Source organism: Sinocyclocheilus rhinocerous, unplaced genomic scaffold (genome assembly GCF_001515625.1).
Source record: "Sinocyclocheilus rhinocerous isolate Xijiao unplaced genomic scaffold, SAMN03320098_v1.1 scaffold258, whole genome shotgun sequence".
In the NCBI taxonomy this organism is placed as follows: Eukaryota; Metazoa; Chordata; class Actinopteri; order Cypriniformes; family Cyprinidae; genus Sinocyclocheilus; species Sinocyclocheilus rhinocerous.
Window position 1 is genome coordinate 1,297,877 of NW_015634010.1, and position 13,285 is coordinate 1,311,161.

The 13,285-nt window shown below is 34.4% G+C and overlaps 3 protein-coding genes across 3 annotated transcripts in view; all 3 read right to left on the bottom strand.

Moving 5' to 3' along the window:
- Positions 1–488: 488 nt before the first annotated feature.
- LOC107744942 (Friend leukemia integration 1 transcription factor-like) lies at positions 489–1,538 on the bottom strand. Its single transcript, XM_016558770.1, has 3 exons — positions 1,419–1,538; positions 1,114–1,333; positions 489–814 (listed from the first exon to the last, which is right to left on the bottom strand). Exons 1-3 carry the CDS (start codon positions 1,536–1,538, stop codon positions 489–491), a joined length of 666 nt encoding a protein of 221 aa, XP_016414256.1.
- Positions 1,539–5,100: 3,562 nt separating this feature from the next.
- Positions 5,101–11,121, bottom strand: LOC107744943 (transcription factor Spi-C-like). The gene is made up of 5 exons (XM_016558772.1): positions 11,089–11,121; positions 6,340–6,427; positions 6,109–6,230; positions 5,905–6,001; positions 5,101–5,588 (listed from the first exon to the last, which is right to left on the bottom strand). The coding sequence occupies exons 1-5, from the start codon at positions 11,119–11,121 to the stop codon at positions 5,101–5,103; spliced, it is 828 nt and encodes a 275-aa protein (XP_016414258.1).
- A 1,023-nt stretch (positions 11,122–12,144) lies between these two features.
- Positions 12,145–13,285, bottom strand: part of LOC107744927 (dnaJ homolog subfamily B member 9-like) — a 2,320-nt gene continuing 1,179 nt past the window's right edge. Inside the window, exons 2-3 of the mRNA XM_016558755.1 lie at positions 12,789–13,019; positions 12,145–12,692 (exon numbers count right to left, since the gene is read on the bottom strand). Of these exons, the coding sequence (XP_016414241.1) occupies positions 12,268–12,692; positions 12,789–13,005 (642 nt within the window). The 5' untranslated portion in view covers positions 13,006–13,019 and the 3' untranslated portion in view covers positions 12,145–12,267. The remainder of the gene's footprint in view (positions 12,693–12,788; positions 13,020–13,285) is intronic.

Consider the following 13,285-nt stretch of genomic DNA (forward strand, 5'->3'; position numbering starts at 1 on the left):
AGAAAGAAAAAAAAACCGAAGGAAAAAGTTGTAGTGAGCAACAGTCAACAAGTGACAATCAAAATAAAAGCCGTGTAGCAGCTTTGCCACCTACTGGGAACAAATGAGCAGTGCAGGAAGGAGATATTTACTCAGTTTTTATTTGTTTTAGTTCTTTTCAAGTTCCAGCTGAAAAACTGATAAAGAAACTTGAAAAGAAATGTATAATGAAAAAGGTTAACTATATATGACAAACGTACACATTTTGTTTTATTTATAAACATGGCTATAAAAGACATACTTTTTAAAATGCATCAAGATATGCAAAGAACAGCAAAAAGTAAATCATTTCGATAAGAGTCTGCTATACAAAACACCACAGTTCATCACCTTCATCGAGCAAGAAAACATTTAAACTAGTTTTACCCTCCTCCTGTTACCAAGCCAGTTAAGATACCATGAGAGTAACAAATAATGACCCTAACACACTGGAGACAATCATTGAGCTCTCATTTCGATCCACATGCTGCTTTCTTTATACCATGTTGGCTCTGTAAAGTAGAGAGGGTAGCAACACTAAACTGATAAGTCAGCTTCTTTTTCACTTTAATGATCTCCCCCGAGTGGGCGTAATTTCGCAGGGCACGGGACATTTTCTGGTAGGTCATGGGCATTCGGTTGCCCTTCCTTTGGCCCCATAGCTCTGCCACGCGCTCCTTGTGCCTGGCAGAAAAGCGGAAGACACCTACTGAAGCCGACACCCAGGACACGCAGTGGGCCATGCCTGGGTCCTCCAGCATCTCGAACAGGAAGTGGAAAAGACGTAGCTTTTTCCCTGCAATCATAGAGACGGACTGCGGTCAAACAGCGTTTATGTGTGTGCGTTTGTGCACGAAGGAGTGGGCAAAAGCCTATGGAAACTATTTCCCATAAAACTTGCTTGTATTATGATAGGCATAATTAAGATAAGCATCTCTAAAACATCAATGGTGTACAAGACCAGAGAAAATGAGGGAGAACTGAGATTCTATTTGCCAGTTATGGGTAGGACAGGCCGCTCCCGTGCTGCAGTTCCTCTAGGTTATTCCTCACCTTCGAGATAGCATCAAAATAAACCACAAAAGCAGAACTGACCTTTCTCTGCAGGTGTAATGCTGGGCAATGATTCGGCACACTTTTCAGCTGTTGTATTCAGAGTTAAAGGTCTCTCTGGTCCGGTTGGGGCATTTAACACTTGCCCGTTGGGTGCATTGTGAAGGGCCGATGACTGATCAATTATGGCATTGCTGTTGCAATTTATCCTGCAGTCCGTATACGAGTCAGATCCATTTGCTTTGGCCAGAGATCCCATGACCTATTCATTTGACAGAAGAACTTGGTTTTAAAATAGAAAAGATTGGGTGCAAAAATAACACAAAGTGTTGAACTGAATGGTCTACCTGCTGAGCTACAGGTGCAGGAGGCTGCAGCTGGGACTTTTCTTGTTCTAATGCATTGTTGAAATGTTCTGCAGCAGGTAGCTTCTCTCCAGATATGTCCACATCTTCACTGGTTGACATGACAGAGAGGTCCCTCACTTCCAATGCATTACAAAAAGAGTTAGTAGCAAGTACTGAGTACTGATTAATAATAATATACTAAAGGAATATACTTAAGTGTGAGCTGAAAGTAATTTTTAGACACTTAATGCATTTACATTAAACTGTATTGTAATTTCAGTTAATTTTAAATGCAATTAGCTTAACTTTAGAGTGATTTTTTGACCCACTTAAGTACAACTTAATAATAATATACTAAAGGAATATACTTAAGTGTGAGCTGAAAGTAATTTTTAGACACTTAATGCATTTACATTAAACTGTATTGTAATTTCAATTCATTTTAAATGCACTGAACTTTAGAGTGATTTTTTGACCCACTTAAGTACATCTTTATATGGTCATTTATTATAAGAATTTCATAATTACTTCTATGGTTTCTTAAAAGTGTGCTGTCAAATGCACTGACAAGCATTTATGATCAACTAAAATATAGTTTAATGTCATTTCTATTGAAACGTGTATGCCATGTATTTAAATATATTTGTAATTACTCATTTGGAATGAGGAAGTTGCAAGTTAATACATTTAAAATATATTAAATGTATTATATGTGACCCTGTCTGTGAAATCCAGGCTAAAGTCTCAAAATCTAATTATGAGATAACAAGCATCAAAGTTTGATTTCAACCATTAATTTCACTATGATTTCAATTTTGACATGGCCTTACTCAGTCAATATTAAAGTTATAAAGGATATTTTCACAGAATGTTCTTTACATCTTTATGAAGGATGATTTTATGTAGAAAACAGTAAAACACAAAAAATGACTTTAGCTGGGTTTTCACAGGCATGGTCACATAGTAGCAAATAATGTATTAATATCAAATAACACACTGCAGTAAAAAATTCAATCAAGTACTTTACTTGTGCTTTAGTATGTTATCAACACACCAAAATATGTGTACTTATATATTCTTTTAAGATTTGAACAAGTATACACTACACTACAAGTGCACATTCAATACAGTTCAAGCACACTTCTTTTTCACAAGGGTTGACTTTTGATTGTATTGACAAAAAGAGTAGAAAAAATCTTCAGAATGTGTTCTTTAGTGTTCCAAAGAAGAAATAAAATTGCAGAGTTTTGAAAAGACATGAAGGTGCATTGGGGGGGGGGAAATGGTGTAGGATTTACTCTTTTTCATTCATTATTTTTGAATGCTAGTAAATTACAGAGAATAATTTTAGAGAAATTGCTAGTAAATTACACAAATAATTACAAAGAAACTGCAAGTAACACATTAAATTAAATGTCACATTAGGAAGTAGAAAACATATTTTTTTATGAGTAAATGATGACAGAATATTCTATCCTTTTAAGCTTCCTTCTTACTGTTCCATAGGGCTTTTCTTCGAGATTCCTGTCTGTAATGCTCCTCAAGAAATTCCAGAATCACCTCCAAATCGGTCTGATGTTCCTGCGGACTGTTCTGGTAAGAAGAAAGAACTATTTTTAACTCGTACACAACAGTGGCCACTAAAAAGTATTTGGTTTGCTCTAATATAATCACACTTTAAACTGTCCAAATATGTTATTGGGCCACTGTAAAATAAAAACTATACTAAACAAAACTATAAAACATATAATTTCTTACCATGTTACGGAGTGATCCTCACTGTAGATATTGCTGTTTCAAGTGTCGTTGTATGATAATGAATAACCAATAATTTAAGAAAAGAATGATTTGTTACTATTAGTGTGTTTTACACACAAAACGCTGTCTCGTCGAAAAGGTGCAGACTCGTTTTTATCAATAGCAAGGGGCTGTGGGAGTGAACAGGCCTTTCTCAAATGATCTACGACCGAACATAAATAACCAGCCATTTTTTGACTCAAAACCACAGTTTCTGTAGGCCCAAACATACACACCCTGATCTCGGTCTAACACATCTCTAGCGTCCACCTTTATAGAACCAGTAACCACATCCTCTTCACTCTTAGAGATAACAACCACAGCCACCTAACAATGACATGCAGGCTCCACATAAAAAATATGAAAAGCAACACAGATAAGAGAAATGCAATGTTTAAAACTTCAATCATAAAGTTCGAAAGAGCACAGTTGTTATGAGACCAGTGTTGATTGTCCTGTATGAAAATTATACAGCAGCACTGCATTAGTGTTTGATTGCTATCTTTACAAAGAGGAAGGTGATTTGAGATCGGTTTGAAATATGACACATAAAGCAGTCACAAACAATCTTCTCTCTGTGAAATTAGATAAGCTTGGTCCAATGCATTTGCAAAGAAATCAGCGCAAACGTTTATACAGCGGCTTCAAGCGCACGTGTTTTACAGTGGAGAGTTTAACAAACAAATTCATTGGGATTTTCAAGACAGGCAAACTTTATTTGAGCGATAAAACAAATGATCGTATGTAAACAAGTTGAAAAAAGTAGATATAAATATACAGACAGACAGACAAACAGTAGATAAAGAGTGGTCCCAGAAAGTATGTGGATACTTTAAGACACTCTTGTACTGATGTATTGATGTTATTTAATTACATACAAAATATAAAACGATTTATTTCCTGAACCATTTCTTCTTTTATTTTAAAAATGTAAAAACTTTTTTGTGAAATGTTTTGCTTAAAAAAACATTGCTCTCTCTGTCATGCCATATAAGAAATTATATTTGGTTTGATATTTTTTACATAATGCAAAGACAAATTACAAATACATTTTGAGTGTCCAAATACTTTTTGTGGCCACTGTACATATACACTGCGGTTCAAATGTTTGGGGTCCAATTTTTTAATGAATTTTTTAATATTATTAAAAGAAGTCACTTATGCTCACCAAGATTGCATTTATTTGATCAAATAAATATATTATATTTTCAATGATTTATTTCCTGAACCATTTCTTCTTTTATTTTAAAAATGTAAAAACTTTTTTGTGGAATGTTTTGCTTAAAAAAAAAAGTGCTCTCTCTGTCATGCCATATAAGAAATTATATTTGGTTTGATATTTTTTACATAATGCAAAGACAAATTACAAATACATTTTGAGTGTCCAAATACTTTTTGGGGCCACTGTACATATACACTGCGGTTCAAATGTTTGGGGTCCAATTTTTTAATGAATTTTTTAATATTATTAAAAGAAGTCACTTATGCTCACCAAGATTGCATTTATTTGATCAAATAAATATATTATATTTTCAAATGTAATTTATTCCTGCAATGTCAACAGGATTTTTCTGGATTCTGTGATACTTAAAAAAAAAAAATAATTATTTATTTGATATAGAATTTTTTTGTAACATTATAAATGTCTTTACTGTCACTTTTGATCAATTTAATGCATCCTTGCTGAAAAAAGTATAAATTTCCAACAAAAAAAAAAAAAAATCTTACTGATTTTAAACTTTTGAACCGTATAACATCCTTTTTTACATGCATCCACTCGTTTTGTACATTTTTACTATGTCTAGGTTTATTTCAAAGAATCTCCCTTGTAAAAGACAGAAAATTCAGAATTCATGGAATGACAGGGATTGGCTCTTTTGCCAGTTCACTGAGCTGAAACACCTATTTTGGGGTCCTCATGCATTGTCAGTACAGTAGCAAGATCGTACTCGCACTGGTGAGAGTATTGGCCGTACCAGTAATGACAGTCTGGTAGAGGAGAGCTGTAGTAGATGTGCTCAGCAGAGCCTTGTGGATGAAGGGCCATGTCTCTGGATGAAGGGCCTGAGCTGTAGCCTGACAGTGAGCTCAATCGCTGCAGTATAGCTGGATTAAACTGATAGGTGAGCTTGCGACGCACTTTCACAATCTCACCCGTGCGGCTGTAGTTGCGGAGAGCGCGTGCCATTTTCTGGTAGGTCATGGTCTTGCGGTTGCCCTTGCGTTGACCCCAGCATTCAGCCAGTTTCTCTTTATTTTTTGAGATGAAATGGAAGATGCCGCTCCCTCTGTCCATCCACTGGATGGAGTCTCCCATGTTGTCGTCGTGAAGAGCCTCATGCAGATATTCATATAAGCGTAACTTCTTACGACCTAATGAGGAAGAGGAATACACAATGCATTCAGCACTTCTGTATTATGACGAGCTCAACTTTGTTGAACATTTTGAACCATGAAAATGCTGTACAGTCAGTTTCAGGACATGCACGAATATGTCAATGTCTGCTTTTATTAATTAGGTTATTATTTCTGAAAACTTGCACTTAAGTGATTTAACTGTTATATGTACAGTTATTGCTATATGGAATTAGAGAGAAAAATCAGAAACATCCTTTTAACATCAGCGCATACTTTCCCACATATTGAATTATTACATTTTCAAACACACAGAAAACGAATAATGTCGCACCTTTTCCATGGCGCTGTGGTAAATTTGAGTAAAACGCTGAAGGCTCAGCAGAACACAATGGCCCCAGAGCCACATCTGGCACAATGTGAGACCATGACTGCAGATACAGAGAGAAGCTTTGCTAGTCCCAAAACATGAGTAAAAGTATTGCAATCTAACAGTTGAAACAATTCAAGTGACAAATTAAATGAGTTGTAAACCTACTGAGGATTCATTCCAGTCATACATCGCTCCTGGAGGCTCAAAATGAGGTGTGAACTGATAGTATGAGATAGCATGTCTCACAGAGGACTGTTGACTTTCCAAATTCTCGTAGTATTTATTTTCTGACAGAGACAATTAGAAGGGGAATTAATAATAATAATAATAATGCATAATATATTTATATAAAAAATGTTTTACTACATTTTATTAATGTTATATTTTGGTATATACCTGTGTCATAATGCCGTATCTGAGAGTGACGCTGAATTACATCAATGGCATCCTGAAAATCTTGATTGATGTCATTTTCAAGAGACCCCTGTAAAAAAAAGAAAAAAGAAAAAAAGCATAATTCAAAATTGTACAAGTATTTGTGAAATAATGACTGTATTAGGATTCTGTCTTGTTTCTCATCAATTTCTTATAAATGCAGAATTTGCTTATTAAATATATGCCTGTGGTCTCTAATAAATAAATAATTAAATAAACCACATATAAACTAATACATAATTTAAATATAATATAATATAATGTAATAATATATAATGCAATAATATATAATATAATATAATATAATATAATATAATATAATATAATATAATATAATATAATATAATATAATATAATATAATATAATATAATATAATATAATATAATATAATATAATATAATATAATATAATATAATATAATATAATATAATATAATAGGACAGATAAATTGTAGAAGGACTACTGTTTTACTGTCCAACTAAGCAGTGCGGCCTGTTATATACATGGGTCCATTTAAATGTGCCACATCAACATAACATGGAGCAGTCAATGATACTCTACTTCTCTTTTTGGAAATGAAGACCAGGTAGGACTCATAGTCCCTCTATTCTATAATCTCCATATCTCCATCCATGAAAAAAGATAGACAGCGGGAGAGAGAGAGAGGGACTAACCACTAGTTTATCCAGGATTCCTTCTCCTTTGTGAAAACATTTGCATTTCTGGTCAGAAGCTGTCAACGGCACTTTAGTTTATTGGTCCTGTAAAAATGTGTTGAGAAGCACCAAACAATAACCAATCTGATAATCACAGCAAGAGAAAAGCTGCAGATGGCTGGGAAATTGCATTTGAGGTGGGCCACTTCAAGAAAACAAGTGCGACAGAAAACTAAATTTTTATATGGATTTTCATGTTCTTTTCATGCCTATATAAAAAAATAACACCAATTCAACACTATTTATTTTAGCCAGATTCTGTAAGTGTGTATAAGAATTAGCAAAAAACTTTATTTTCTTACAAAACAAGCCTAGAAGCAACACACGTCATATTAAAGATAATCCTTTCTTTCTTCCATTTAGTGATGCGTAGATAAGCTAAACAGGCAAAGACATGAAAGATGAAAAACTTGAGTACAGACTTTGTTTGTCTGTCAAGCTGAAGGCAAATCATCAAAATTCTGTTCCATTTTAATGCATTTTATTCCTTTTTGCCATGCATTGTTCTAAGTTAACAACAGCAGTTAATTCATTTCACCTTCTCATGACACAAGTTTTAAATATCAACTGACTGGCTCCCGTAGTTCCCCTTTCAGGTGTGCAGAGAATGAAAGTAAGAGTTTTATTGATAAAAGAACCAGCTAAATTTTATGAGACCTCAGCACTTCAGTCAACTGAGATTACCGCTGTGTTCTGGCAAATAGTCAATATGCTGGAAATGTGCACTGTTGGGTGGAAATGTATGGCCCCAAACTGTGTCAACAACTAATCTCTCTTACAATAGTTAACAAGTTATACTGGCAAAATGGCAAATGATTTCTGCTGTCATTTACATCATCATGCTGTTATATTTGCTGTGTCTGTACACTTAACATTAATTGAAGTTGTCAAGGTAAAAGTCTTTCATTTGATTATATAATGAATACCCCCAAATAGTGCCCCAAACCTCACTAAAACCACATAGTCTCTTCAGTACAGTGTATGAACATGTGCATGTCCAAAATGAACATAATGTACTTGTCAATCACCAAATGTCAGTAACAATGGGCTTTAGTGGCTAACTTTTAATGGTAGCTTTATTAGGACCTACAACAATACATGGTTTAAGTCGAACGGTATTAATTATAGTCAGACTTCCATGAATTCCAATAAAAAAATATATAAATCATCTACTAAAGAAAACAGCTGTCACAGCTTGCACATCTTTGAACAACTTTTACCATCAAAAGTTCTACTAATATGCATGGGGAAATAGCATAATAAACCTATTTATGAAATCCATAAAACTTTTTTCTTCTTCTTTGACGAATAGAAATGTCAAAAGAACAACATTTATTTGAAATAGAAATCTTTTGTAACTTTATAAATGTCTTTACTGTCACTTTTGACCAATTTAATGCACCCTTGCTGAATAAAAGTATTAATTTCTTTCAAATAAAATCAAATAAATCTTACTGACCCCAAGCATATCAATGAAACTTCAAACACACACACACACACACACACACACACACAAACCACTCAAAAGTTTGGGGTCAGTAAAAATTTTTTGTAATGTAAAATTGAATGCAAAGTTTAGTTTCATTGCTGGGAAATTTTCTCAAGAACCTTACATTTGTACACTGTACATACCTGTATTTTTCAGACATTTTTTTTCCCATTCCGTTGACAGGGTTTAACTGTTCTGGAACATCTGTGGCAAACCTTGGAATTGTTTCCTGTCTGCTGCGGATGATAAAATGTGGGAAACTGCTTGAAGGGTATGAAAACTCACAAGGTAATTACATTTGCACTTTAATCTTCAGCATTAAAACACCTGTTTAGCAGTAGAAATGTGACATAGTGTCAGTGAGTCACTTCTGTTTGTCATCTGAAATTACATAAAGATAATAACTGAGCACTTAGCAATAAATAATGAATGAATGATTAACTCTGAGGTTATATTAAAATAAAAATCTGTGGCCTTTAAATAAGCCTTTTTTTGGATCCTTCTCTTCCTCACTATCTTTCTCTAAATGTTTGTGTAAATTGTTCCATTGGTTTATGAAGTTATGTATGCGTTTCATGCCTGCCAAAGTATTTACATTTTCTGGCGAAGCAGTAGCAAGGGCTTTATCTTTTCAAACAAAGAGCTGCTTTCCTTCCCCTTCTCTTCAACCCCTATTCAAAAGGACCATTAATACCAAACCCAATGAGGGAAGGGCAGTATAACCACAACACAGCTCCTATTCAACTTCTTTATTTCCTGGCACTCAATCAAAATAAGTTCCCAAAGTGCCTGCACAGGTAAACAGATCACTTAAGCTGCCTGATACAGTTGACCTCTAACGTGGCTTACTGATTCTGGGTAAGAAAACAATACTGCTGTAATTGTTCTTGTTAGGCCTGGCTTGTTTCCTTTGTATATTTAATGGCAGAGCTTTATGGCTAACCATTTGTGGTCTTCTATTCAATTAGAGGAGGTTAACAGCAGGCCCAAACTTTAACTGAGTTGTGCTTTTATTTCTTTTGCTGCTTTGATTACAAAAGCAAATAAGTAGTGTACTTTTTAACCTTAGGAGCAGCTAAAACATTTGTTATTTATTTGTTTGTTTCTTTTAATTATAAAAGCAAATGAGTTGTATTAATTTAAACCTTTCTATTTGTTTGTTTTGAGTACAAAATCAAATTAGTTGTATTCCTTTCAATCTTAAGACAAGCTAAACATTCATTTATTTGTTTGGTTGTTTAATTGTTATATTCATTTAAGTGTTAAGAGCAGCTTGCTTGCTTATTTATTTATTTACTTTTAAACCAAATTGTAAAACAAATGTAATACACTGTATTTTAAAATGTTTGCACATGATAGTCTGATACGATTTTTCCATCAACTGCCACATAATTCCATAACTGGAACACACCCAGTTGTCTGACAATATTTTTTTCCTCCTAGGATTTTTCCAGTTCCATTTAGATAAATAGGCATCTTAGAAGCAAACGTCTAATTTTATGCCTTCCTACCATCATATACTGCCTTATGCAGGTTTTGGGCACATCCTTAATTGTGCAGTGTTGAGGGGTCACAAGTGTACAAAGCTACAATAATCTGTGTGTTATAACAAAATCTGTTAGTGTTGTTAAATATGTACCATCTTCAGGTTGATGAGCCCAAAATGGTCCTTCTACAGCATCACAGTGGAAAAAATTATTTTTAAGAGTGCTGATGTCAATATTAGTTTATGATGGAATCAGCTATTCCGTTCCATGTTTTTCATTCCCAAGCATGTGCTTGCTTGCATTTTACATTACATGAGCATTACATTCAAACTAAAACCAGTTTTAACACAATGCAGAAACAGAACATGAACACTCTTAGCTTTCCATTAAGCTCAACACTAGCACAATTGCTTTTCATTCTGACTGTACACAAAGCTTTAACATGAGGTAATTGTTTATTGGCACAGCACTGATAGAAGTGTCTTGCTATAGATCAAATCTTTGGAGAGCCAAATAAATATATTCATATCTACAGAACCACAGGGAGTGTACAATATATATATTTCAATGGTTATTTAGATGAAAAAGAATGATTATACATGGCTTTTTGTACAAGTGCCTCAGGTAATTGCTCATAAACATTCCATTTACATGGAAATTTAACATGATACCAAACCTGAAACAAAATAGTAACCGTTTTTTTCAGCACGACACTTCATTTGATCATATACAGCTGTGGGTTTTTTTTCCTCAGGAAAGCCCTACAGCTAACAGGATCCCTCAACAGCAAGATCCTGATCATTATTGCACATGTAAGGGAATTCCCCTTCAAAAGAGCTTATATATATATATTGCTTTTTGCACAAGTGCCTCAGGTACTTGCTCAGAAACATTCCATTTACATGGAAATTTAACGTTATACCAAAGCTGAAACAAAATAGTAACCGTTTTTTAGCACGGCACTTCATTTGATCCTATACAGCGTTTTTTTTTCTTCAGGTAAGCCCTACAGCTAACAGTATCCCCCAACAGCAAGAAGATCTTGATCATTATTGCACATGTAAGGGACTTCCCCTTCAAAAGAGCCACTTGCTTTGGTGTAATTTTAGTCGAGATGGAAGATATACAAATTGTGTTTAATGCTGGCTAAGGACATGACCGCAAACAAAAATGGCAATCAAACGAGTTTCAATCTTTTTCGACATTGTGCAACATCAAGCAAACCAAGCATGTACACACTTTCAGCCTTTCTTAACTTCTAAACCACTCATATGTCTCGTGTCTCAAACAGGTTCAAAGTCTCTAGGATCTTCCAAAATAAGCTAAAACAGGCTAAAATCACAAATGAGCCTTGCGGCAGCACTTTATGATAATTGCAATTGTGTGTTTTAAAGGCATCGGATGTAAACAAATGTGGAAGCACTTCACCAAAAACTAAATATGCTTTTAAAGGACCCTAAATCTTGACTTCATAACAAATGAAAGATAGCTTAATAAGAGTTTATAAATAATCAACAATTAAAGTGCTATTTCAACCGCCCTATATTTTCTGGCCAAAATATATTTCAGATATATTTTAAATATATGCTAAATACTGTATATGTTTACAGGCCTAAGGAAGTATATATTTTTTTTATTAATTCAAACCTTAAAATGCCAAACTGTTGTACAAAATGTACTTCAAGGGGCAAGAAAATACATTTCTAATTTTAAAATGCATTTTGAGTAAATGAAAAATGTTTATTTTTTTTTGGACAATATAAGTAAATAAGTTTAGACTCAAAATATATAAAATGGTCAAAAATATATGATGAAATAACTAACTAAAACATGAAAAATATGTTTATGTAAATATTTTAACATCTACATTTTGGCCATTTTTATATATTTTGAAATATATTAAAAATATATCTGAAAATTGTTTTGTTTTTTTTGCCATATGAGGTCATCGTGTTCACAGTGAATATGTGTTAATGTTAACTGTTGATAACATTATTAAGATGTTGTGGATGGTGAATTTTGTATAAAGTCAGACTTAGGATCCCTAAACTGAGGATGTTATGCCAAAAAATGTGTGATTCTTGCAGACGATTTTATAGAGGTCATCAGAACTGATCCAAAACACAAAAAAGCACAACAGAATTAATTACAGTTTCAGTCAACACAACCAAAAGACATTCCCATGTGCACATTAACTCAAGAGCAGTCTGTGTGTGTTGTAACCATATTGCCCCTTCGCTGTGTGACAGTCCTACAGTGCTGCCTGCTGGAACCGTGAAACCTGCTCTTAGTCCGAGTCTGGTGTCCATTAAACGAGAACATCCTCTCCATATCCTCAAACATATCATCAAATATGCCACCACCAAAAGAGTGCTGGAAGTGCCTCCTGTGCCCGTTACGTGCTTCTTCGTGGGCCTGAAAGTGGCTCTCGAAATGTCTTTTATTATGCAAATGAGGATTGTTTCCAAACATGTCAGAGTCTCTGAATATATCATCGAAGTTGAAGCTAAAATGTTGACGGAAGTGGTCACCGCCTCCTCTTGGACTCTCTCTGGAGAACGGACTGCTCCTCATCTGATCGTACTCATTTCTCCGATTGTCATCTGATAATGTTTCATATGCTGGGAATGAAAAATATATAGCTTTAACAACTGATCAACACATAACATGTGAGAAAGGTGTGTCCCGTGTCGTTTTGAATAGGTATGCTGACTCACCCTCAGCGATCTCTCTGAACTTTGCCTCTGCGTCAGGGCTTTTGTTTTTATCAGGGTGATACCTCATGGCTAATTTATGGAAAGCTTTTTTGATCTGCCGGTCAGATGCATCTTTGGGTACACCCAGGATCTCGTAGTAGTCTTTCTCGGCCAGAATCAGCTCTGTGATGAAAAGAATGCTCACAACCACAGTGAACACTGACTGAGCTGTTGCCATGCCTGTGATCAGACCTGTTAACAGGAAACAAGAGGCGAGATCACAGATCATTTGTTGGTTTTGTGTCATGAGACAATTAACAAGATTTTTTTTTTTTTTTTTTTTTTTTCCCCCCAAAATTAAAATTAGCAAGGGCACACACAATTTTGATAGTGAAGACTTTTACTTTAAAAAAATCAATTTCTTATACCTTCGTTCACTTTTTTAAACTATGCATCACAGTTTCTTCAAAAGTATTAAGCAGCACAACTGTTTTCAACATTGGTAATAATAAGAAATG